General features: G+C 43.6%; 1 protein-coding gene across 2 annotated transcripts in view; it reads right to left on the bottom strand.

The window, feature by feature from the left end:
- The window catches only part of LOC140385796 (protein argonaute-2), a 130,425-nt gene that overhangs the window by 38,944 nt on the left and 66,354 nt on the right, over positions 1–25,127 (bottom strand). For both annotated transcript variants that reach the window (XM_072468325.1, XM_072468326.1), the window contains exons 5-9: positions 20,374–20,510; positions 17,451–17,585; positions 11,728–11,815; positions 11,036–11,183; positions 1,474–1,593 (exon numbers count right to left, since the gene is read on the bottom strand). In XM_072468325.1, the coding sequence (XP_072324426.1) occupies positions 1,474–1,593; positions 11,036–11,183; positions 11,728–11,815; positions 17,451–17,585; positions 20,374–20,510 (628 nt within the window). The remainder of the gene's footprint in view (positions 1–1,473; positions 1,594–11,035; positions 11,184–11,727; positions 11,816–17,450; positions 17,586–20,373; positions 20,511–25,127) is intronic.

Here is a 25,127-nt window from a genome sequence, read left to right as displayed (position 1 = left end):
GACCATGATCGCAACTTCCACTACATTGTTCCGAAGTCCAAAAAAAACTAAAATATAAAAACAATGGAACTAAACGTTCCAAAAAAATGACTTTTTAATTATCTGAATATACTGTAGAGCACACAACATTGCAAGCAGTGTAAATAGAAGTGCAAAATTACAGAGATTGATGGGCTAAATTAGTGGGCAAAATTGTGGCAAATTAATTTCAATGTCGGCAGTTGAGAGATCATCCACCTTGTACCTAAAAAAAGGTACTCTGAAAATGGTGAAAAATCTAGAAATGGTGGAGGTCAAGAGGCTTGAGGGTCCAGGTCCAAAGATCATTAAAGTGTCATGAGTAGGTTTCTCAGTGGGCTAGACAGCTGGTTTATGCTGCAGAACAAGGCCAGCAGCACGGGATCAATTCCCGTACCAGCTGAAAATTCTGAAACTCTCCCTGAACAGGCGCCGGAATGTGGAGACTAGGGGCTTTTCACAGTAACTTCATTGAAGTGTTAATGTATGCCTACTTGTGACAATAAAAAGATTATTACAAAGCAATCAAAAAGGTTAAAAGCTGGCCTTTACACCCACAGGAATAGAATACAAGAGGTTGGAAATTATGTTTCAAAAAATACAAAACCAGATTAATTTAGGGTATTAGGAGCAATTCCGGGCACTACGTCTTAGGAAGGATGTACAGGTAGTATTAATTAGAATAAGGCCTGGGCTCCCAAGGGCTATGCTGCAAGGGGAAATTAAACAAACCATGGAATTCAGAAGGCTTAGGAATGATTTGATCAAAAGTATTCAAGATATTAAGGGGAACAGATATTTGGAGAAACTATTTGCTAGCTGGACAGTCGAGGATTAGGGTGCTTAGGCTGAAAATTAGAGCCAGGCCTTTCAGGAGCGACATTTAAAAAACTCCAGCACACCAACAGTGGAAAAAACCGAACTCTCTTCTGCGAACCGCAATTGATGCTAGATCAATTGTTAATTTTAATTCTGAAGTTGCTCGATGTTAGACAAAGGTATTGGGTAAAGGAAGGCAAGGAAGGGCAGCACGGTAGCATGGTGGTTAGCACAATTGCTTCACAGCTCCAGGGTCCCAGGTTCGATTCCCAGCTTGGGTCACTGTCTGTGCGGAGTCTGCACCTTCTCCCCATGCGTGCGTGGGTTTCCTCCGGGTGCTTCCGGTTTCCTCCCACAGTCCAAAGATGTGCAGGTTAGGTGGATTGGCCATGCTAAATTGCCCTTCGTGTCCAAAATTGCCCTTAGTGTTGGGTGGGGTTACTGGGTTATGGGGATAGGGTGGAGGTGTGGGCTTGGGTAGGGTGCTCTTTCCAAGAGCCGGTGCAGACTCGATGGGCCAAATGGCCTCCTTCTGCACTGTAAATTCTATGATCATGATCAAGTGATGTCAAGACACTGAATGACAGAAGAGGCTCAAGAGGGTAAACAGCTTACCGCTGTTCCTAAGTTACTCACCAGTTTACTGATCTCATCTTGTCTGTCTGGTGCAGACCTGGCAGTGGCTCTAATCATTGTTGAGGTTTGATTGTCTGTCAGCTTTTTTATACATCTCTGCCCAGCTACAATGTTACACACCTGGAATGAGATCAATTAAAATCAAGACACCAAATTAATTTGATAGCACAAGATCCTGGTGCTACATTAATAAGCTAGCTTACATTGAAAAACTTGATTGTTGAAAGATACAATTTTTTAAAATGGCAACTTCCGATATTAACTGTTTTCCATTTCTGTATTTCCATTTATACTTTCAACATCAGAGGTTTACACTTCTGGATCCAGTGACATCCAAGGCCTCTGGGCTTAATTTTCCGTGGACTCCCTACCTTAACCAAGGAGTACATCACATACACAATAATGGCACAAACAGAAATGCATTCCTATCCCTCATTTTTAGGTTTGAACGTGCTACTTATGTCCAAAGATTGCATCGAAAACCAACTTGAGTCGACTCCCCATCATTAATTTTTATATAACTTGCTTTCCCTTAAACAGATTCTCTCAGTCATCCAGAAAACAACATGGTTTCTTTCATAAATGGTCAACAAATATTTTAGACTCGCATTTTTATCAGCTATAAATAAACAACAGAAAATAGCCCTTTTTTACACTAGGGTTGCAAGACTGTGAAACACACTACTCGAGTTAATGCAGGGACCACGTAAATCCTTACAAATAGGTTTGAGGAACAACGGGATTTGGTAAGCGCCTGGGCACATGTGAATAGGGATAATGCTCATGTGGCGGATAAGTAACAAACTAGTTTGGCCTAACATCATGCTTCTTTTTATAAGTAATTTTGCATAAAATAAAGCTGATCAACTATTCCCATTGGATAAAAGTACTGCACAGTGCAACAGGAATAGACAAAGTGGTGGGGAAAATAACAAGCAACTTTCAATTGAAATTCCTGTTAACAGCAACTATTTTCTTCTTTACAACAAATAACTTTTTTTTTTTTAAAACTGCATGAAACTTTACAGAGGAGTGTATACTGACATCATATATAGAAACATACAAAGAAAATATAAGCAGGAGGAGGCCATTCGGCCCTTCGAGCCTGCTCCGCCCGCCGTTCATTACAATGGCTGATCAAGTTCAATAAACCCTGATCCTGCCTTCCCCCCACATATCCTTGGTCCCTTTAGCCCCAAGAGCTATATCAAATTCCTTCTTGAAATTACACAACGTTTTGACCGCAACTACTTTCTGTGGTAATGAATTCCACAGGTTCACCACTCTCTGGGTGAAGAAATTTCTCCTTACCTCAGTCCTAAAAGGTTTACTCCTTATCCTCAAACCATGACCCCTAGTTCTGGACTCCCCCACCATCGGGTACATTCTTTCTCAATCTACCCTGTCTAATCCTGTTAGAATTTTCTAAGTTTCTAGGAGATCCCCTCTCACTCTTTTAAATTCCAATAATTTTTTTTAATTTAAAGTACCAAATTCAGTTTGAGAGGTTAGTTTTGCATAAAGTTCAGCCCACTCCGCCAGTGTTGCTCTCATTTCCCCATTAAATCTTATTCGGGCTATCAACTATAATATTAGTTCCCTGCTCCTTTGTGTCCTTCAATATCTATAAACTAGTTAATCTTGTTGAGCGGACATATAATTCCCCTTTAAATGGTGTGATTGACTTGACTTTAAGTTAAGAGGGGAAATAATTAATGGGAATCTGAGGAGCAACTTTCATTACACAGAGGATGCACTGAGTGCTGAATTTGGTGCATTTGAGTGCGATAGTGAGAGTTTGGTGACCGAGGGAGTATAAGGCTTCATTTTTATCTAAAGTTTAGTCTTTCTTTTATTTAGTTAATTAACTTAAAAGTTGCTGTTTGGTTTAGAAGGTGAATTTTCAATAAGCTTTAAACCGGCTTCTACTTGTAGGCACTTGCAGCTGGAGCTTGTTAATTAGTTAATTGGATTAGGCCAGGTTTTCAGAGGCTAGATTCACAGTATAAAAGTGATCCCCTACAGTGCAGACTTTGTTTGCACTGAGTGCTGAATTTGGTGCATTTGAGTGCGATAGTGAGAGTTTGGTGACCGAGGGAGTATAAGGCTTCATTTTTATCTAAAGTTTAGTCTTTCTTTTATTTAGTTAATTAACTTAAAAGTTGCTGTTTGGTTTAGAAGAAGGTGAATTTTCAATAAGCTTTAAACCGGCTTCTACTTGTAGGCACTTGCAGCTGGAGCTTGTTAATTAGTTAATTGGATTAGGCCAGGTTTTCAGAGGCTAGATTCACAGTATAAAAGTGATCCCCTACAGTGCAGACTTTGTTTGCACTGAGTGCTGAATTTGGTGCATTTGAGTGCGATAGTGAGAGTTTGGTGACCGAGGGAGTGCTGAATTTGGTGCATTTGAGTGCGATAGTGAGAGTTTGGTGACCGAGGGAGTGCTGAATTTGGTGCATTTGAGTGCGATAGTGAGAGTTTGGTGACCGAGGGAGTGCTGAATTTGGTGCATTTGAGTGCGATAGTGAGAGTTTGGTGACCGAGGGAGTGCTGAATTTGGTGCATTTGAGTGCGATAGTGAGAGTTTGGTGACCGAGGGAGTGCTGAATTTGGTGCATTTGAGTGCGATAGTGAGAGTTTGGTGACCGAGGGAGTGCTGAATTTGGTGCATTTGAGTGCGATAGTGAGAGTTTGGTGACCGAGGGAGTTAGGTGAGGAGGGAGTAAGGCGCTCCTTTCATTTTGTTTCCGACATTTCCGCAAAGAGTGCGAAGAGAGCCAGGAGTTTACAGAAAGTGTAGCTGACTGGGAGCAGGGTCGGAGGGCGGAGATCTAGTTAGTCCACAGGGCAGCTATATTCTGTCAGGTAAGAGGGGATGGAGGCTAGGCCAGTTACATGCTCCTCCTGTAGGATGTGGGTGGTGAGGGATACCACCGGTGTCCCCGCTGACTATACCTGCGGGAAGTGCACCCAACTTCAGCTCCTCAAAGACCGTGTTAGGGAACTGGAGCTGAAGCTGGATGAACTTCGCATCATCCGGGAGGCAGAGGGGGTGATTGAGAAGAGTTACAAGGAGGTAACCACACCCAAGGTACAGGACAAGAATAGCTGGGTTACAGTCAGGGGGAAAAAAACAAACAGGCAGAAAGTGCAGGGATCCCTCGTGGCCGTTCCCCTTCAAAACAAGTATACCGTTTTGGATGCTGTTGGGGGGGGGATGACCTACCGGGGGAAGGCCCTAGCGGCCAGGTCTCTGGCACTGAGTCTGGCTCTGGGGCTCAGAAGGGAAGGGGGGAGAATAGAAAAACAATAGTTGTAGGAGATTCAATGGTTAGGGGAATAGATAGGAGATTCTGTGGTCGCGAGCGAGACTCCCGGAAGGTATGTTGCCTCCCGGGTGCCAGGGCCAGGGGTGTCTCGGATCGTGTCTTCAGGATCCTTAAGGGGGAGGGTGAGCAGCCAGAAGTCGTGGTGCACATTGGTACCAACAACATAGGTAGGAAAAGGGGTGTGGAGGTAATAAACAAGTTTAGGGAGTTAGGCTGGAAGTTAAAAGCCAGGACAGACAGAGTTGTCATCTCTGGTTTGTTGCCGGTGCCACGTGATAGCGAGGCTAGGAATAGGGAGAGAGTGCAGTTGAACACGTGGCTGCAGGAATGGTGTAGGAGGGAGGGCTTCAGGTATTTGGATAATTGGAGCGCATTCTGGGGAAGGTGGGACCTGTACAAGCAGGACGGGTTGCATCTGAACCAGAGGGGCACCAATATCCTGGGAGGGAGGTTTTCTAGTACTCTTCGGGAGGGTTTAAACTAATTTGGCAGGGGAATGGGAACCGGATTTGTAGTCCAGCAACTAAGGTAGCCGATGTTCAGGACGCCAAAGCGTGTAATGAGGCAGTGGGGAAGGGAACACTGACAAAGGAGAGTACTTGCAGGCACGGAGAGGGGCTGAAGTGTGTATACTTCAACGCAAGAAGCATCAGGAATAAGGTGGGTGAACCTAAGGCATGGATCGGTACTTGGGACTACGATGTGGTGGCCATCACGGAAACTTGGATAGAAGAGGGGCAGAAATGGTTGTTGGAGGTCCCTGGTTATAGATGTTTCAATAAGATTAGGGAGGGTGGTAAAAGAGGTGGGGGTGGCATTATTAATTAGAGATAGTATAACAGCTGCAGAAAGGCAGTTCGAGGAGTATCAGCCTACTGAGGTAGTATGGGTTGAAGTCAGAAATAGGAAAGGAGCAGTCACCTTGTTAGGAGTTTTCTATAGGCCCCCCAATAGTAGCAGAGATGTGGAGGAACAGATTTTGGAAAGGTGCAGAAGTCATAGGGTAGTAGTCATGGGCGACTTTAACTTCCCAAATATTGAGTGGAAACTCTTTAGATCAAATAGTTTGGATGGGGTGGTGTTTGTGCAGTGTGTCCAGGAAGCTTTTCTAACGCAGTATGTAGATTGTCCGACCAGAGGAGGGGCAATATTGGATTTAGTACTGGGTAATGAGCCAGGGCAAGTGATAGATTTGTTAGTGGGGGAGCATTTTGGAGATAGTGACCACAATTCTGTGACTTTCACTTTAGTAATGGAGAGGGATAGGTACGTGCAACAGGGCAAGTTTTACAATTGGGGGAAGGGTAAATACGATGTTGTCAGACAAGAATTGAAGTGCATAAGTTGGGAACATAGGCTGTCAGGGAAGGACACAAGTGAAATGTGGAACTTGTTCAAGGAACAGGTGCTACGTGTCCTTGATATGTATGTCCCTGTCAGGCAGGGAAGAGATGGTCGAGTGAGGGAACCATGGTTGACAAGAGAGGTTGAATGTCTTGTTAAGAGGAAAAAGGTGACTTATGTAAGGCTGAGGAAACAAGGTTCAGACAGGGCATTGGAGGGATACAAGATAGCCAGGAGGGAACTGAAGAAAGGAATTAGGAGAGCTAAGAGAGGGCATGAACAATCTTTGGCGGGTAGGATCAAGGAAAACCCCAAGGCCTTTTACACATATGTGAGAAATATGAGAATGACTAGAGCGAGGGAAGGTCCGATCAAGGACAGTAGCGGGAGATTGTGTATTGAGTCTGAAGAGATAGGCGAGGTCTTGAACGAGTACTTTTCTTCTGTATTTACAAATGAGAGGGGCGATATTGTTGGAGAGGACAGTGTGAAACAGATTGGTAAGCTCGAGGAAATACTTGTTAGGAAGGAAGATGTGTTGGGCATTTTGAAAAACTTGAGGATAGACAAGTCCCCCGGGCCTGACAGGATATATCCAAGGATTCTATGGGAAGCAAGAGATGAAATTGCAGAGCCGTTGGCAATGATCTTTTCGTCCTCACTGTCAACAGGGGTGGTACCAGGGGATTGGAGAGTGGCGAATGTCGTGCCCCTGTTCAAAAAAGGGACTAGGGATAACCCTGGGAATTACAGGCCAGTTAGTCTTACTTCGGTGGTAGGCAAAGTAATGGAAAGGGTACTGAAGGATAGGATTTCTGAGCATCTGGAAAGACACTGCTTGATTAGGGATAGTCAGCACGGATTTGTGAGGGGTAGGTCTTGCCTTACAAATCTTATTGAATTCTTTGAGGAGGTGACCAAGCATGTGGATGAAGGTAAAGCAGTGGATGTAGTGTACATGGATTTTAGTAAGGCATTTGATAAAGTTCCCCATGGTAGGCTTATGCAGAAAGTAAGGAGGCATGGGATAGTGGGAAATTTGGCCAGTTGGTTAACGAACTGCCTAACCGATTGAATGCAAAGAGTGGTGGTGGATGGCAAATATTCAGCCTGGATCCCAGTTACCAGTGGCGTACCGCAGGGATCAGTTCTGGGTCCTCTGCTGTTTGTGATTTTCATTAATGACTTGGATGAGGGAGTTGAAGGGTGGGTCAGTAAATTTGCAGACGATACGAAGATTGGTGGAGTTGTGGATAGTAAGGAGGGCTGTTGTCGGCTGCAAAGAGACATAGATAGGATGCAGAGCTGGGCTGAGAAGTGGCAGATGGAGTTTAACCCTGAAAAGTGTGAGGTTGTCCATTTTGGAAGGACAAATATGAATGCGGAATACAGGGTTAACGGTAGAGTTCTTGGCAATGTGGAGGAGCAGAGAGATCTTGGGGTCTATGTTCATACATCTTTGAAAGTTGCCACTCAAGTGGATAGAGCTGTGAAGAAGGCCTATGGTGTGCTCGCGTTCATTAACAGAGGGATTGAATTTAAGAGCCGTGAGGTGATGATGCAGCTGTACAAAACTTTGGTAAGGCCACATTTGGAGTACTGTGTACAGTTCTGGTCGCCTCATTTTAGGAAGGATGTGGAAGCTTTGGAAAAGGTGCAAAGAAGATTTACCAGGATGTTGCCTGGAATGGAGAGTAGGTCTTACGAGGAAAGGTTGAGGGTGCTAGGCCTTTTCTCATTAGAACGGAGAAGGATGAGGGGCGACTTGATAGAGGTTTATAAGATGATCAGGGGAATAGATAGAGTAGACAGTCAGAGACTTTTTCCCCGGGTGGAACAAACCATTACAAGGGGACATAAATTTAAGGTGAAAGGTGGAAGATATAGGAGGGATATCAGAGGTAGGTTCTTTACCCAGAGAGTAGTGGGGGCATGGAATGCACTGCCTGTGGAAGTAGTTGAGTCGGAAACATTAGGGACCTTCAAGCAGCTATTGGATAGGTACATGGATTACGGTTAAATGATATAGTGTAGATTTATTTGTTCTCAAGGGCAGCACGGTAGCATTGTGAATAGCACAATTGCTTCACAGCTCCAGGGTCCCAGGTTCGATTCCGGCTTGGGTCACTGACTGTGCGGAGTCTGCATGTCCTCCCCGTGTCTGCGTGGGTTTCCTCCGGGTGCTCCGGTTTCCTCCCACAATCCAAAGATGTGCAGGTTAGGTGAATTGGCCAATGATAAATTGCCCTTAATGTCCAAATTGCCCTTGGTGTTGGGTGAAGGTGTTGAGTTTGGGTAGGGTGCTCTTTCCAAGAGCCGGTGCAGACTCAAAGGGCTGAATGGCCTCCTTCTGCACTGTAAATTCAATGATAATCTATGATTAATCTAGGACAAAGGTTCGGCACAACATCGTGGGCCGAAGGGCCTGTTCTGTGCTGTATTTTCTATGTTCTATGTATGTGGAATGAGCTACCGGAGGAAGTGGTTGAGGCAGGGACATTGACAACATTTAAAAGGGATTTGGACAGATACATGGATAGGAAAGGTTTAGAGTGACATGGGCCTTAATAGGGTCAGCTTAGATGGGCTTTTTGATTGGCATGGACCAGTTTGGGCCGAAGGGCCTGTCTCCGAGCTGTAGATTTTATGATTCTTTGACTGATGCACAAGGACACCAAGGTCTCGTTGAATATCCACCTCTCTCAATTCACACCCATTCAAATAATAATCTTGTTATTTTTGCTACCGAAGTGGATAACCTCACATTTATCCATGTTACACTGCATTTGCCATACATATGCCCACTCACTCAGCCTGCCCAAATCCCACTGAAGCATCTCTGCATCCTCCTCACAGCTCACCCTCCCACCCAACTTTGTATCATCTACAAATTTGGAGATAATACATTTAGTTCCCTCGTTAAAATCATTAATATTTAATGTGAACAATTGGGGTCCTAGCACAGATCCCTGCGGTACCCCACTAATCACTGCCTAGCAATCGGAAAAAGACCCGTTTATTCCAAATGTTTGCTTCCTGTCTGCCAAACAGCTTCCTCACAATTTCAAGACAGTACCCACAGTCCCATGTGCTTTAATTTTACATAGTAATCTGCTATGTGAAACCTTGTCGAAAGCTTTCTAAAGTCTAAATAAACCACATCCACCGGTTATCGTTTGTCAACTGTACTAGTTACATCTTCAAAGAACTCCAGTAGATTTGTCAAGCATGATTTTCCTTTCATAAATCCATGCTGACTTTGTCTGATTATACCACTGCTTTCCAAATGCTGTGCTATGCAATCCTTGATAATGGACTCCAGCAACTTCCCTACTACCGACATTAGGCTCACTGGTCTAATTGCCTTTTCGAATGGCTGGGTTATATTTGCTACTCTCCAATCTGTAGGAACCATTCCAGAGTCCAAAGAATTTTAGAAAATTACCACCAATAGATCTACTATTTCTAGTGCCACTTGCTTAAGTATTCTGGGATGAAGATTATCAGGCCTGGAGATTTATCCGCCTTCAATTCCATTACTTTCCCCAAAACTATTTCTCTACTAATACTAATTTCCTTCAGCCCCTCACTAAAACTTGTGCATGGGCCATAGCTTCCTCAGAGTGGCAACCAGTGACGGGTTGCCACTCTGTACCAAAGTACATATGCTAAACATTTGAAGTGCCTGTCTCGCCCGTCCTGACTGAGGCCAGGTGAGATTCAAGCAGCACAGCGCATCTCCAGCTACAGCAGTGAAGTGTAAAAGAAATGACGGTAAAGTCGACATAGGCCCAGATGACCATAAGCTGCTGTCCCTTTGAGGGGCAAGAGCTGAAGTTGAAGGCAGGCCTTCATGAAAGTATAGCGAAGGAGGACACGCGTTATTTTTTTACAGCACTGGCTGTGTGGTTGGGGGGGGGGGGGGGGGGGGCTCAGTCTGGGTATTAAAATAGTTATGCTGAGGTTAGAAGTGCTTTTATTTCTTCTATCTCTTTCAGAGTAACTATTAATACAACACTGGTAGAATCAACTGCAATTTAAATCGCTTTGTCGGATGGTTCGCAGAGCAGCGCAATTATCCAGGGAAAGTTAGCGCTTCGGGACAATTGTCACATAAACCCTTATCTTGGAACTTCAGAAAGGGATTCCCCAGTGCATCTTTGTGATGCCCCCCCCAAATCAACGCTGGGGAGCCAGGAAAATACAGGCCATTGTTACGAGAAATTATTTTCTCGATCACCATAGAATATTAGTATTTATAGAAGTTTAGAGTACCCAGTTATTTTTTCCAATTAAGGGGCAATTTAGTGTGGCCAATCTGCCTATCCTGCACATCTTTGGGTTGCGGGGGTGAAACCCACGCAGACACGGGGAGAACGTGCAAACTCCACACGGTCAGTGACCCAGGGCCGGGATTCGAACCCAGGTCCTCAGCGCCGTAGGCAACAATGCTAACCACTGTGCCACCCTGTACTGTTTAAGTTAAAGAAAGCTGGAGCATTTGTACAGCCAGAGATGAAGAAAATGGAGGCTGATGTCTTTCCATAGCAGCACTAAATAAGAACCTTCAAACTGGATGGGGAGTCTGGAGCAACCAAGTGCGATGAGGGAAACTCAGCTGAGAGACTCATGCTCACAAGCTCTCTGACAACATTTTGTAGCAAGTGACAGGGTGTACTCGCAATAGGTTGTACTCAATTATGGCCAGAAATGTCAAACCAAGTGGGCAAAGATAACATTCATCAAAATAGAGCCAACACGGAGTAAAACATGAAAAATTGGGTGTTGAACAACTGCAGATCTTAAGGCTTAGTGCAAAAAGGCTACAATACATTTTATTTAAAATCATTTTTAAAAGCTAGGCATTGTAAACAACAAAACTGACTTGCCTCAAGAGGAAGATACGTGTGTTTTTGTTCCTGTCCAACTTGTAGACATGGTAAATGAGGATAGCGAAGATTTAGTTTGTGCTTATCCTTGAAATATTGTGCTACTGTGCATTCAACAGTCTGTCCATTCTCTTGCTGAAGTGGGAATCTATGTAAATCCAACAGGGTAAAACAAAATTAAACGTGTTACTTACAGACAATAAACATTTATTCTATAAATCTAATTTCATTTTTTTTTTTTTTTAAATACTAATCGAGGGGTCAGAAAAAATATTCTACTAACAAACAATACTTTTAGTAAAAGTCATCTTTGAATTAAAACGGTTCCAGGAATTAATACAGCCAAGATTTTTTTCTTAAATTTCAAAATTTATCACACGATAGATTATAACACACCCAGCAATTAGCTAAGATGGTCAATTTTACTTTTCCATTGGATGGGGAATTTGAGTTCAACAAATTTTCTTATTCAAGTAAAACTGTATAGTTCTACAATTTCTCAGGTGTACATGTGCCTGCCTACAAACGGCCAAACTGAATAGACCAACATTTAAATCCGCTAAATGCTGGTTATTTCAGTTTAATTAAATTTCCACAAATTTGCCGCAACCAATACAATCTCCAAAATATTTTTTATTAAATAAGCTATCAAAATTATTCTGAAGTTAATTTTCCATACATAAATGCCTTACGTTTGATGGCTTGCAGGTCTTCTGGTAACATTGCACACTCTATATTTTCTCTTCATTTGTCCACAATGAGTTATCTCCACCTTGAGACCTGCAGAGAATGTAATCCAGTCTTTAATACAGGCCAAGTATTAATATTTCCACCGCTCTCATTACATAGAAAGGACACCACAGAATCACAGAACATAACAGTACACAACTATATTTCTTTTATTCAGACGGGATGCTTGTCTCACTGGTTGGGTCAGTATTTATTGTCCAGCCAAGGGGGCATTTGCTGTGGGGTCTGGAGTCACATATAGGCCAGGCTGTGTACGGGTGGCAATTTCCTTCCCTAACTGGCATGAGTGAATCAATTGGGGTTTTACGACAATCGACAATGGCTCTATGGCTATCATTAGACTTTTCATTGCAGATTCTAATTGAATTCAAATTTTACCGTCTGCCATGGCAGGATTCGAACCCAGGTCCCCAGAGCATTACCCTGGGTCTCTGGATTATTAGCCAAGCGACAATACCACTACGTCACTGCATCCTCACTATTCAGCCCATCAGGGCCAGCCACATTTTTTCACAGTCCTAAAAATTCTTTCCCCTCATGTATTTATCAAAGTCCTCTCAAAGTACAGTTGAATCTGCTTCCACAACATTTCAGGCAGTGTGATGCAGGTCACTCGCTCTGTAAAAAAAAAAAAAAATTCCTAACATGACTTTGTAAATCACAATAAACCTGAGTGCTCTTATTACCAAATCATCTGCCACTGGAAGAAATTTCTCCTAATTTATAAAAAACGTTCATGACAATGAACAACTCCATCAAACTCCCCTTAACCTGCTCTGCTCCAAAACAAACAATCCCAGCTTCTCCAATCTTTCCACGTCACTGAAGCCCTTCAACACTGGTACTATTTTAGTAAATCTCTGCTGCACTGCTGTTAAGGCTTTAACATAACTTCCTAAAATGTGCTGCCCGAACATGAACACAACACTGTAGTTGAGGTTTAAACAGTGTTTTATAAAAGCTTAACATTTGCATTCATCTATCTATTAATAATACCACTGATCGAGGCGGCATGGTGGCGCAGTGGTTAGCACTGCCGCCTCACGATGTTGAGGACCCAGGTTCAATTACGGCTCCAGGTCAAACCCAAAGATGTGCAGATTGGGCAGATTGGCCAAGCTAAATTGCCCCTTAATTGGAAAAAAAGAATTGGGTATTTTAAATTTATAAATAAAATAATGCCATGGATCCGTATGTTCTTTTAAGAAATCTTTTCAATTTGTTCTGACATTCAAAGATTTGTGTTCGTGCAATCCCAGATCTCTCTGTTCCTGAACACTCTTTAAAATTGAATAATTTAGTTCATATTGCCTCTCGAAGTTCTTACCAAAATGAATCACTACCAACACTCTAAACCTGCATGGGCGCAAGCAGCACAGCATTCAATAATGTAGTGTACAGGGAACAAATGGGCTAGGCAAAAGTAACTTTCTCTTTTAAGGTGCTCACCATGCATTATATCTTAAAAGGGACTGCAAAGTGCAGCAGTGCACAGAATTTAGAGGACATGTTGCTCCCAACTTAACAGTGTTGAATTTCATAATTTGTTCATGGGATGTTATCTCGCCTAATTGCCCTTTAAAAGGACATGGTGAGCTACCGTCTTTAACTGCTGCAGCCCATGTGATGTAGTGCTGTTAGGAAGGAAGTTATATAGTTATATAATATTGAACCAGTGACAGTGAAGGAATGGCAATGTAGTTCCAAGTTATAATGGTGTGTCGCTTGGAGGAGAATTTCCAGGTGGTGTCGTTCCTCTGCATCTGCTGCCCTTATCCTTCCAGGTGGTAAAGGTCACGGGTTCAGAAAGTGCAGTCAAGGGAGACTCGACAGGTTTATGCAATACATCCTGTGGATAGGACATCCTTCTGTGCCTGTGTGTCAGTGGTGGATGGGGTGCTGATCATGCCAACTGCTTTGTCCAGGATAGCGTTGAGCTCCTTGGACTAGAGTGTTGTTGGAGCCGCACTCATCCAGACAATGGAGAGTATTCTGTCAAATTACTGCCTAGTAGATGGTGGGCAGGCTTCGAGGAGTCAGGAGGTGAGCCACAGATTTCCTTGCCTCTGACCAGCTTGTCACAGAATCATTGAATGGTGCCATAAGAGACCATAAGACATAGGAGCAGAATTAGGCCACTCGGCCAATCGAGTCTGCTCCGCCATTCAATCATGGCTGATATTTTTTCATCCCCATTCTCCTGCCTTCTCCCCATAACCCCTGATCCCCTTATTAATCAGGCCATTTGGCCTGTCATTTTCATGCCATCTCTCCGCAAGAGCAACTCAGCTAGTCTTGCCCACCTCCGTCTTTTCCCTGTAGTTTTGCAATTTTTTCCCTATTCAAATATTTATCAAATTCCCATTTTGAAAGCTACAATTGAATCTGTCTCTATCACACTCCCAATTAGTGCAGGTTCTTGAATTAGGGGAGATGAAAGAGAAAAGAAAAAAAGTCATAAAATTGTGCACTCGAGCACAGTGCTGCCGCGTGCTTTGGCAAAGTGGTTAGTTGGGTTAGACAGCCAATATTAATTACAAGATGCCAACAAATTCTGGCTTCAGGTCCCAGGCAGAGACATTTCTTATTGTTTCAGTCAAGTAATAATTTTTATATGTCAGTTGAAAAGGACCAAAAACTCAAAACAGCAGTAAAAAGCATGTGAATAAAAAATTCCAATAGCAGGTCCACTGCTGCCGCTGTTGCTGATCAACTTGCAAGATCATCCTTCAGGTCATATTGCCTACCCTCGATTCACTAATACAGTGCAGCAGGCAGTTTTGAATTGTGCATATTCCACTACCGCGAGGCACAGTAGAATGTGTATCACGACATGCTATTCTCAAATTAACTTTTGTTCTCTTCAGTTGTCCTGACTAACTCAGTGTACAGTGGATTTCTCTACATGCCTTTGATTCATTCTCATCCCATAATATGTTCCGTGCTTTCAAAATCATTCCTGGTGGGCATTTAAATTGCACTGAATTACTGCCTTTAACTTCTTCCCATTTATTTGTTGAAATTTGTTTCGAGAGTTCACCTTACATAACAAATAGGAACAGGACTAGGCCATTTGGCTCCCTGAGCCTTCTCATGGCTGGTCGGATTGTGCTCAGAACTCCACTGTCATGCCTCCCCACCACCACCCCAAACCCTCGAGACTCTTCAAGATCAAAAAATCTGTCTACTCTGCCTATTCCTTAGAGCAAAGTTAAGAAATTTGATAGAGATGCTCAAAACCGTGGACCATTTTAAAAGAGTAAATAAACAGTGGCAGCGGTTTCAGCAAATAATCAGAAGACAATGATCCATGACAAGCAAAAAGTACCAGAGGTGACACGAGGGAACTTTGTTTTATAACCACAGTGTGCGCTGTGAAAACGTGTTGTGGAAGGAGTCGATATAATAATAATAATCGCTTTTGTCACAAGTAGGCTTACATTAACACTGCAATGAAGTTACTGTGAAAAGCCCCTAGTCACCACATTCCAGCGCCTGTTCGGATACACATTGGGAGAATTCAGAATGTCCAAAATACCTAATAGCACGTGTTTCGGGACTTGTGGGAGGAAACTGGAGCACCCGGAGGAAACCCACGCAGACACGGGGAGAACATGCAGACTCCGCATAGACAGTGACCAAGCCGGGAATCGAATCTGAGACCCTGTGAAGCAACAGTGCTAACCAGTGTGCTACCGTGCCACCCATAGCAACTTTTAAAGACGGAAATGGATAAATACTTGAAGGGAATACATTTTCAGGACTATGAGGAAACAGCAGGGGAGAGAATGAGGTGAACAGCTTTACTCAAAAGTCCAGTGCAAGCATGATGGGCTGAATTGCCTCATTCTATACTGCATCATTCTTTGATTCTATTTTAGAAAGTAATGTGTCGCAAAATCGGATTGTTTTAAAACAATGGCTTCAAGAGACTAATCCACTGTCCTGTACAATTCACTCCTATTCACAATATCAATCTCTAACATGGCAGTATTCAACCTTCAGTAATAGAAACAGTGCAAATTTTTGAAAAAATATATTCAATCTTGGTATTTGGTGATGTTGGCAGGACAGCATTTATTGCCAATCCCCACTTGCCCTGACAACTAGAGTGGGTTAACAGCCAACCACAGTGTAGGATTACAGTCATGTGTAGACCAGACGAGCGAACCATAGGAAATTCCCTTTTCTGAAGAACAGTAGTGAACTGGGTACCTGCATGTGACAACCCGGCAGCTTTCACCATTTTCTTTTGGTGTCAGTTTACAAATTACTAAATCTATTAAATTGCATTGCACAACTATCCGCTCTATTATTTGAACGATCACCCGCTGGGTTGCATGTCCAGAAGCATTGGATTGGTTGGCAAATTGACGGAAGATCTGGAACTACTGACAGGACAGGAACTCAGACACCTCCAAATTAAACACTTTCTCCTCAAGGTGACGGCAAGATACCCCAGGGCCCCAAGAGACACACTACTAGAGGAACTAATAAACATGAACAGTTACTGGATAGGTCAAGACTACTGCTGGACAAAGTCAGGCGGAAATGGGAGGATGAACTGGGGCCGGAAGTCGGTTGGGGTCTCTGGAGGGGAGCACTGAGCAGGATCAACTCCACCTCCTCTAGCGCAAGGCTCAGCTCATGCAGTTTAAAGTGGTGCACAGAGCGCATCTAACCAGAACCCAAATGAACAGGTTCCTCCCGGAGGTGAAGGATAAATATGCCAGGGAGGCCCGGCCAACCACGCCCACACGTTCTGGGCTTGCCCCAGCTTGTCGGGTTCTGGACAGCCTTCTTCAAGGTTGCGGGAATGAGGGTGGAACCGTGCCCGAGAGTGGCAGTCTTCGGAGTATCAGCCCAGCCAGAATTACACAAGGGGAAGAGAGATGACACCCTTGCTTTTGCTTCCTTAATCGCACTCCGGGGAATCCTGTTCGGTTGGCGATCAGCAGTGCCACCCACAGCTGCAGACTGGCTGGGAAACCTGTCGGAATTTCTCCACCTGGAGAAGATTAAGTACACCATCCGAGAGTCGGACGAGAGCTTCCACAAAGCGCGGGGGCCATTCATCAGCTTGTTCCAGGGCCTGTTCGAGGCCAACAGCGACTAGGAAAAGAGGGGGAGACGGGGGAGAAAAATAAGAATGCATGCAATGAGGAGGAGCAAAGGGGGAAGGTGGCAGGAGATAAGGAGCAAATCCAAGGGAGTCACAGAGAGAAACATGGGGGGAAAGGGATGAGGGGATGGAAGCCGTCCCACTCCCCCCACCCACAAGGTCAACAACAAAAAAAGCAGAAAAGAGGAGCGAGCTCAGTAGTATGACATCCAGGATGGAAGAGGGGGCTACCAACGGGGGGAATGTGTGTTAAAAAGTTTGTAAATAAGAAACTAAAAACATGTAGATATCAGGTGCACTATTAGGTAAATTGTTATTCTGTAAAAATTGAAAAATGCCAATAAAGATTTTTTTTTATTTTTTTTTATAAAAGCATTGGATTACAATATCCCGAAGATGCCATGAGTTTTCAACTACTATTGTGCAAAATTTTCAATTTGAAATAAATGTATTCAGTTGACTATAAAAAAGAAACACTGACAGCATGTTCAATGCTAACATACTTAATACTGTAAAAATCAACAACTGTATTCAGTTTCTCACCTTTGATCTCCTTGGTGAACTTTACTCTCTGGGAGTCAGTTAATGGTTTTTGCTGTTCTTCAATATTTTTAAAATCCAAAACTTCACACATGAATTCAATCACTGGCTGGGCTTTATAAAACGCTGTCGCAGATACTGAAAACAGAAATAAATTTGTAACACACATTCTCTCTCCCCCCTTTTTTTAAAGCCAATATTTGCACTCAGAATAATGGCCATGAATGGCAGGGAATTAAATAGTTTACACTTTTGTGACATCCAGAATCAGGATCTCACAACCATAGGTTGCAGTTACATGCAGAATAAAGCTCCATCTTCACAGTCTCAATATACACTGCAATCCGAACCTCAGAAGAACAAAACCTGATCAGGTGTCAAACAGCAGCATTATCTCACTAAACATAAGGGGCGGGATTCTCCGATCCCACGCCGGGTCGGAGAATCCCCGGGGGGCGGCACGAATCCAGCCCCGCTGCCAGTTGCCGTATTCTCCGGTGCCGTTTTTCGGGCGGGGGCGGGATTCCCGGCACACCGGTCGGGGCTGTTGGCAGCGGCCCCTCCGGCGATTCTCCTGGCCCCGATGGGCCAAGCAGCCGTCCATTTTTGGCCAGTCCCGCCGGCATGAATTACTCACCTCTGACACTAGCAGGACCTGGCAGGTAAGTCGGCGTGGGTGATCCTCAGGGGGGCCCGACCCCGGGGGGCCTCCCACGGTGGCCTGGCCCGCAATCGAGGCCCACCGATCTGCGGAGGGGCCTGTTCGGTGGGGGAATTTCTTCCTTCCACGCCGGGCCCCTGTAGGGCTCCGCCATGGCCGGGGCGGAGAAGAAACCCACCGCGCATGCGCAAGATCACGACAGCTGTTCCGCGCATACCGAACCCATGCAGTACCTTCAACGCCGGCTGGAGCAGCGCCAACCCCTCCGGTGTCCATCTAGCCCCAGAGAAAGTGGAGTGGAGAATTCCTCACTTTCAGGGGCCGTTGATGCCGGAGTGGTTCGCGGTTTGCCCGCCGGCGTGGGGACTTAGTCCCCTGAAGGGAGAATCCCGCTATAGATGTCTAGAATGTAGGGACTATTTGCTAAATAGCTGGAAGTAGCAATTTCTCTTCAAGGGCAATTAGCTATGAGCAATAAATGCTGGCCTTCGTCAGTAACGTCCACATCCAATAAACAGGTATGTTAAAGAATATCTGATTTTTACTGTCATATGCCAAGGGGATTTTAAAAACAAATAATTTAGAGTACCCAATTATTTATTTTTCCAATTATGGGGCAATTTAGCATGGCCAATCCACCTAGCCTGCACATCTTTTGGGTTGTGGGGGTGAGACCCATGGAAACACGGGGAGAACGTGCTAACTCCACACGGACAATGACCCGGAGACGGGATGGAGCCCTGGCCCTCAGCGCTGTGAAGCAGCAATGCTAACCACTACACCACCATGCCACCCTTGCCAAAGGGATTTAAACATACATTAGAACAGCTTGGCAAACTATGTTCGAGAGCCAGAAAGAATGGATGAGAAACAGGAAGAAATGGAGCAGGTAGCAAACTAAGACCTACAGCCTGGAACCATGGTAAATTTAAAGTATAACAAGGTTACTCTATGCAAGCTCAAGCCGCCACTGAAGGCAAACTGCCAGCCACATCTGGTCAATACAAGTTGTCACTCTCAGTTTCCTGGATTGTTAAAATCGCATCCATTATAAATGGATTATTTTCACACAAATAATATTAGCGCATTCTTTATGTGGCAAACACTAGCTGTGTTATGTCTCTTTAATGAAAGCTGGTCATCTGAAATGGAAGCGATTTAGTTATATGTTCAGATCAGTCATGATGTCATTGAACAGCGGAGCAGACTCAATGGGACAAATGGCTTACTTCTGCTCCAGCGTCTTATGGTCTTATTCAGCACTTTAGACCTAGCCTTAGTTTTATAGAATTGAGCTGCGCAAGTGGAATAAACGTAAAATATTGCAGATGCTAGGAATCGGATATAAAACAGAAAATATGTCACCCAGCATCCGTGTATGGGAAAAACAAAATGCTACATTATTACATTCTGGGTCTCCTGTTGTTCCCAAGTAAAGGAAAGAAAGGATGAAGGAAGCGGGCGGCACGGTGGCACAGTGGTTAGCACTGCTGCCTATGCCGCTGAGGATCCGAGTTCCATCCCGGTCCTGGGATGTAAAGAACAGAATTGGTACTCTAAATTTATTTTTTTAAAGTTTACATACGGACTCAAATATGGAACTGTAAAACTGCAATTGGTCGCTCTAGCATGTTCACACTTAAGGACATTAATTAAATGCATAAATCAGTGGCAAATTTTCTACGTTAAGCTTCAACAAATTTGCATAGATTTTAAATTCCAGTGCCATTTTGAATCCAGCCTGCCATCTCAGATTAATGGAAGAAAAATACTCTGAATTTGAAGAGCAGGAAAACTCTTGCTCGTTATTTCTCTCAATCACAATTTCCACAAAAAACGGACTTAGTTGATTACATTGATTCTGGTTGTGGTACTTTCCTTTGTGTAAATTGGCTCTAGTGCAAGAGTGATTACACTTTAGAATTACTTGATTGGCTGGAAAGCACTGTGGTTGTGAAAGGTGCTACACAAACGCAAGTTTGTTATTCCTTCCTGCTGCAAAAGAAATTCACCAATGTAATCACCGTCATTGTTTTTTCAGAATTCTCAGCCATGCCTTGCAAAGCTCATTAATTAATGTAATTAATAAAACTCCGAAGGCAGGCACCTCAAAACTAGATCAATTAAAGGGCTGGTGCAGACTCGATGGGCCGAATGGCCTCCTTCTGCACAGTAAAGTCTATGATTCTATAAGAGTGCAGCTAAAACTTCCTCATTTCTTCAAAGGCAAGAATAAATTCGCACATGTTAACCTCTGAAACCTACCATCAATATTGAGCATCATTTTCCATAATGAAGGCCTGACAGACTGGTGAAATCCAAACCATACTTCCCTGCCCCCTCCCAAGGGATTAGAGCAACCCTCAGACGGTGTGAAGAATGAACGGCCTACTGGAGTGTACCTGAAAGAAAATATATATATTTTAATTAACTGGACGGAGAACACCAATTTAGTAAACATTTCTTGGAGCAACTCCCGCAGTTATAAAGCAATATTCACGCAATGGCACAGTGGTTAGCACCGTTGCCTTTCAGCGCCAAGGAACCCGTCCAATTCTGGCCTTGGGTGACTGTGTGGAGTTTGCACGTTCTCCCCTTGCCTGCGTGGGTCACCTCTGGGTGCTCCGGTTTCCTCCCACGTTCCAAAGATGTGCAGGTTAGGTGGATTGGCCAAGCTGAATTGCCCCCATGGGGTCCAAAAGGTTCTGTGGGATTCTCTTTCGGATGGTCGGTTCAGACTCGATGGGCCAAATGCCCTCCTTCTTCATTGTAGGAATTCTAATTCTTACAAATATGATGACTGAGTGGATTGCTAGGCCATTTCAGAGAGCATTTTAAGAGTCAACCAAATTGTGGGTCTGGAATCACATGTAGACCAGACCAAGTAAGAATGGCAGATTTCCTTCCCAGAGTAAAGTTCATGTACTTTGTTTTCCCCTTTCACTGGGTAGAACAGCATTTGTTGCACATTCATAATTACCCTCGAGGTGGAGTGACCCACCTTCTTGAACCTGTTATGATCCGAGCTGATGTTACTATCGGACAAGTCCGATCTCCGTGTGGTACCCGGTTTGATAGATCCTAACTTTTATTTGTTTGTTTAGAAAAATGGAGGATGGCTATTGAACAGGGTCACGGGAATCTGATCAACTTTTAACAAAGAGTAAAACATTTATTAAACATGATGAACACGACTCCTTCACTGCAACTATATCTTTACAGGTTTATACAAATTAAGAACACAAATTACAAAATCTATCTTATACTCTAATGTTCACAGTAAGTATATCGTCCATGTAAACTAACAGGCAACCTGCAGTCAAGCGCATCACACTCCAAAACCAATACACCACCCAAAGTCATCAACTCCCCCCAACCCCCAGACACTTGTCATTCTGTAAGCCAACTGGTCTGATGGAAACTGAGTTTTCCCCAAGGGTTTTCTGTTTCCGCACTCTGATCTCGTCTTGGAATTTTCTCCCAAACATTGCTTACGCAGACATCTTCAACAAGGATCCACCTCCAAGGTTTCGATCCCTCCTTCCAATGTTCCTCTCTTCTGAATTGCCACGTGCACTCAAGCTTCACATTCCACGCACTCTCTCAGGTATTTAGCCGGACCAACAGAATTCCATTGTTTCACAGACCCATGGGTAAGGAGTCACCAACCTTTAGCTGTCTCTTCTGGCTTTGCATCAGCCCACATGCTTGCAGCTATGTCTCTTCATTTTGGAGTCTTTCACTCTGCTACTTACTTTCAATTCCACTGAACAGAACTTTTTTCCCCCCAGATTCCTGTTCTTTATTTAGCTCCTTGGGGTTCTTTTCACTCCCACTCCCTGGTTTCCTGGACTTTCTTATTTTCTTTTGGGGATCAGAGCTGCTCTCTGCAGCTCCCGCCCTGCCTGTTCTGGTAGCTTGTTTATCTTCTTGGTCACCTTGCATCTGGTCGATCTTGCTCAGATTTCATGTTGCTAAGCAACAAAACTGTTTTTTACTTGATTTTTATTTTTTTAAACTTCCCTAAACTACTAACCCTCTTGATAACACAGCTCTTCATTCAAGAGTCATAAAATCTCAGGTATACAAACAGGGCTCAGATATATCTCAGCTTCATTTCACAGAACCTCAAGAATTAAACCAGATTGATGGGTTTGTGTTGAGTGAGGTGGTGAAGGGGATGGTGCAGGCAAAAAAGATTTATGAAGAAACTCCACAAAAGAAGAATGCATGTGCAATATTTTCCAATTCATACATTTGCAGCACACGTGGGGAACCAAAACTGGGAGTTGTAAAGAGACAATTGGGAGATCAGGAATCAGCAAAGCGATGCTTTATAGGCTTCTGTAGAATTGTAATTAAAACTCGAACCTGACACTAGAAAGGAGTGCTTTTATCGGACAAGTTTATATGGGAAACTGAAAAATCATCTAGCTGACTTAAGTTTAATTTGGTTAGCATAAGAAAACAATAAGAAATATTCATGTCACCAAACTGGTTTGCAGTGGTTTAAGATGATACAATTTAATTTATTATTTCGTGTGGGCCAGCACGGTGGCACAGTGGTTACAATCATAGAATTTGCAGTGCAGAAGGACGCCATTCGGCCCATCTTGCCTGCACTGGCCTTTGGAAAGAGCACCATTTCAGCGCACACTTCCAACTTATCCACGTAACCCAATAATCCCAGCTAACCCCTTAGCACTGCTGTCTCATGCCAGAAAGGACCCGGGTTCGATCCCAACCCCGGGTCACTGTCCGAGTGGAGTTTGCACATTTCTCCCGTGTCTGGATGGGTCTCACCCCCACAAACCTAAAGATGTGCAGGATAGGTAGATTGGCCACGCTAAATTGCCCCTTAATTAGGAATAAAGCATTAGGTACTTTAACTTTATTTTTAAAATTATTTTGTGTTGAGAAAGACGAATCCTGGGTTATCTTTCATTTTAGAGGTTCTGTGAAATGGAGCCGAGAAGTCTCCAGGCCCCGTTTGTACACCTGAGGTTTTATGATTCTTGAAGTGAAGAGCTGAGTTATCAACAGGGTTAGTAGCTTAGGGGAAGATTTTTTTTTAAAACACCAAGTAGATTTTTTAAAACTGTGCTGTTGCTTAGCAACAGGGAATCAGAGATACGCACAATGTACAATCTGAACACCAGAACGCCTGGAGATTGGAAGCTGAGCAACAACTGTAGACAAATAGAAAGTCAGGGAGAGCTGAGCAGGAATCTCGTGATGCAGAGCCAAAACATAACAGGACAGCAGAACTGACACAGCAGGTACAGTCGCTCCCGAGGGACTGTATTACTACAAGCCTCAATGATTCCTGAATATACAACTCCTCACAAATAATCCACACGACTGAACATTTCTTTCTCTACACAGCTACACAAAATCATGAACTGTGACAATAATACCAAATATGTTCTCAACCATTTGGATTACACGATTGCAAGACTTTATTAAAATATAACATTGAACTAATTAGATAACTAGTTGTTTAGATTTAAAATAACCGAGAGAGAAGAACCGAGTGAGGTGCGTTAAGATACACCAGTAACCCAGAATTACAATGCAAGGTAATTTATTTTGCAGAGGACACCAAGCCAGAGATATTTGTGGACCAAGTAATGCAGCCAAACTCTTAAAAAGGAAGCTGAATGAACGTTGCACTTGGGCTAAGGACAATGCAAGGCACTACACAGTGCAGTTAAAAATAATTGGCTATTTTGGTCTATGAATGTCGGGAAAAGTAACACCGGAGGGTACGGCTTTGCTCATCAGTAAGTAGTGTTTAGAAATAGGATTTAGTAGGAGATTGTGCATGGCCATTCAAAGTCTTTTAAGATGATTTTCCAAAGTGGCAAGCTTCGAGGAGGCCCAGTATTCTTCAGGGATTCCTTTAAAAAATAGTAATCAAGGGCAAGTAACTGGCTAAAGGACACATAGGGTATTTCTGAGGGTGTTGCTGACTGCAGTGGGAGATATTTCATTTATAGCATACTCTTGGTCAGTGTTGAATCCCATCTGGAGTTATCTCAGGTTCAAAAGCTATAGGTGTTAATCAACACGTCACTCACCAGCATGGGTTGGCTATAAACAAAGCAAATATTATAGACAAACATACATATGAAATAGGAGCTAGGGGCAGAAAGTAGGCCATTCAACCCCTCAATAAGATCATGGCTGATCTGCTGTGATTCAAGTTCTACATTCCCACCTACCCCTGATAACCTTTCATTCCCCTGCCCAACAGGAATTTACTTCCACCTTTAAAAAGTTCAATAATCCTGCCGCCATGGCCTACTGAGGTCATGTTTCATGGTCACACAACCCTCAGAGGAAACATCTCTCCTCATCTGTCCTCAAGGGCAAGCCCTCATTTTAAAACAGTCCCCCCTCCCCCCACCCCAAAGTTCTGGACTCACCCACAAGTGGAAACATCATTTCCATGTCCATCTTGTCAAGACTGTTCAAGATCTTCTATACTTAATCAAGTCACCCCTCACTCTTCTAAACTCTTGTGGAAACAAGCCCAGTCTGTCCCGCCTATCCTCATAAGGTAACCCACTCATTCCTGATATCCGCCTGAATACCCTGAACCGTCTCCAATGCATTTACATCCTTCCGTAAATCAGGGGACCAAAACTGTACTCCGTACTCGAGATGTGGTCTCACCAATGCCCTGGATAAATTAAGCAGAACGTCTAATTTTCTGTTCAATTCCTCTTGTAATAAAGGAGAGCATTCCATTAACCTTCTTAATTACTTGTGGTCCTGCATACCAACTTTTTGGGATTCATACATTGCAGCACCTAGATCCCTCTGCATCTCAGGATTCTGTAGTTATTCTTCCTGTTAAACTAAACAACTTACATTTTCCCCACAATATACTCCATCTGTCAGATTTTTTTCCCACTCACAACCTATCAATATCAGTCTGCAAACTCATGCCCTCTTCACAACACTTCCTACCTATCTTTGTCCCAACTGCAAATTTAGCTACCATGCCTTCGCTA

This window comes from Scyliorhinus torazame, chromosome 11, assembly GCF_047496885.1.
Source record: "Scyliorhinus torazame isolate Kashiwa2021f chromosome 11, sScyTor2.1, whole genome shotgun sequence".
Lineage (NCBI taxonomy): Eukaryota > Metazoa > Chordata > Chondrichthyes > Carcharhiniformes > Scyliorhinidae > Scyliorhinus > Scyliorhinus torazame.
This window is presented reverse-complemented; position numbering and strand designations above follow the sequence as displayed.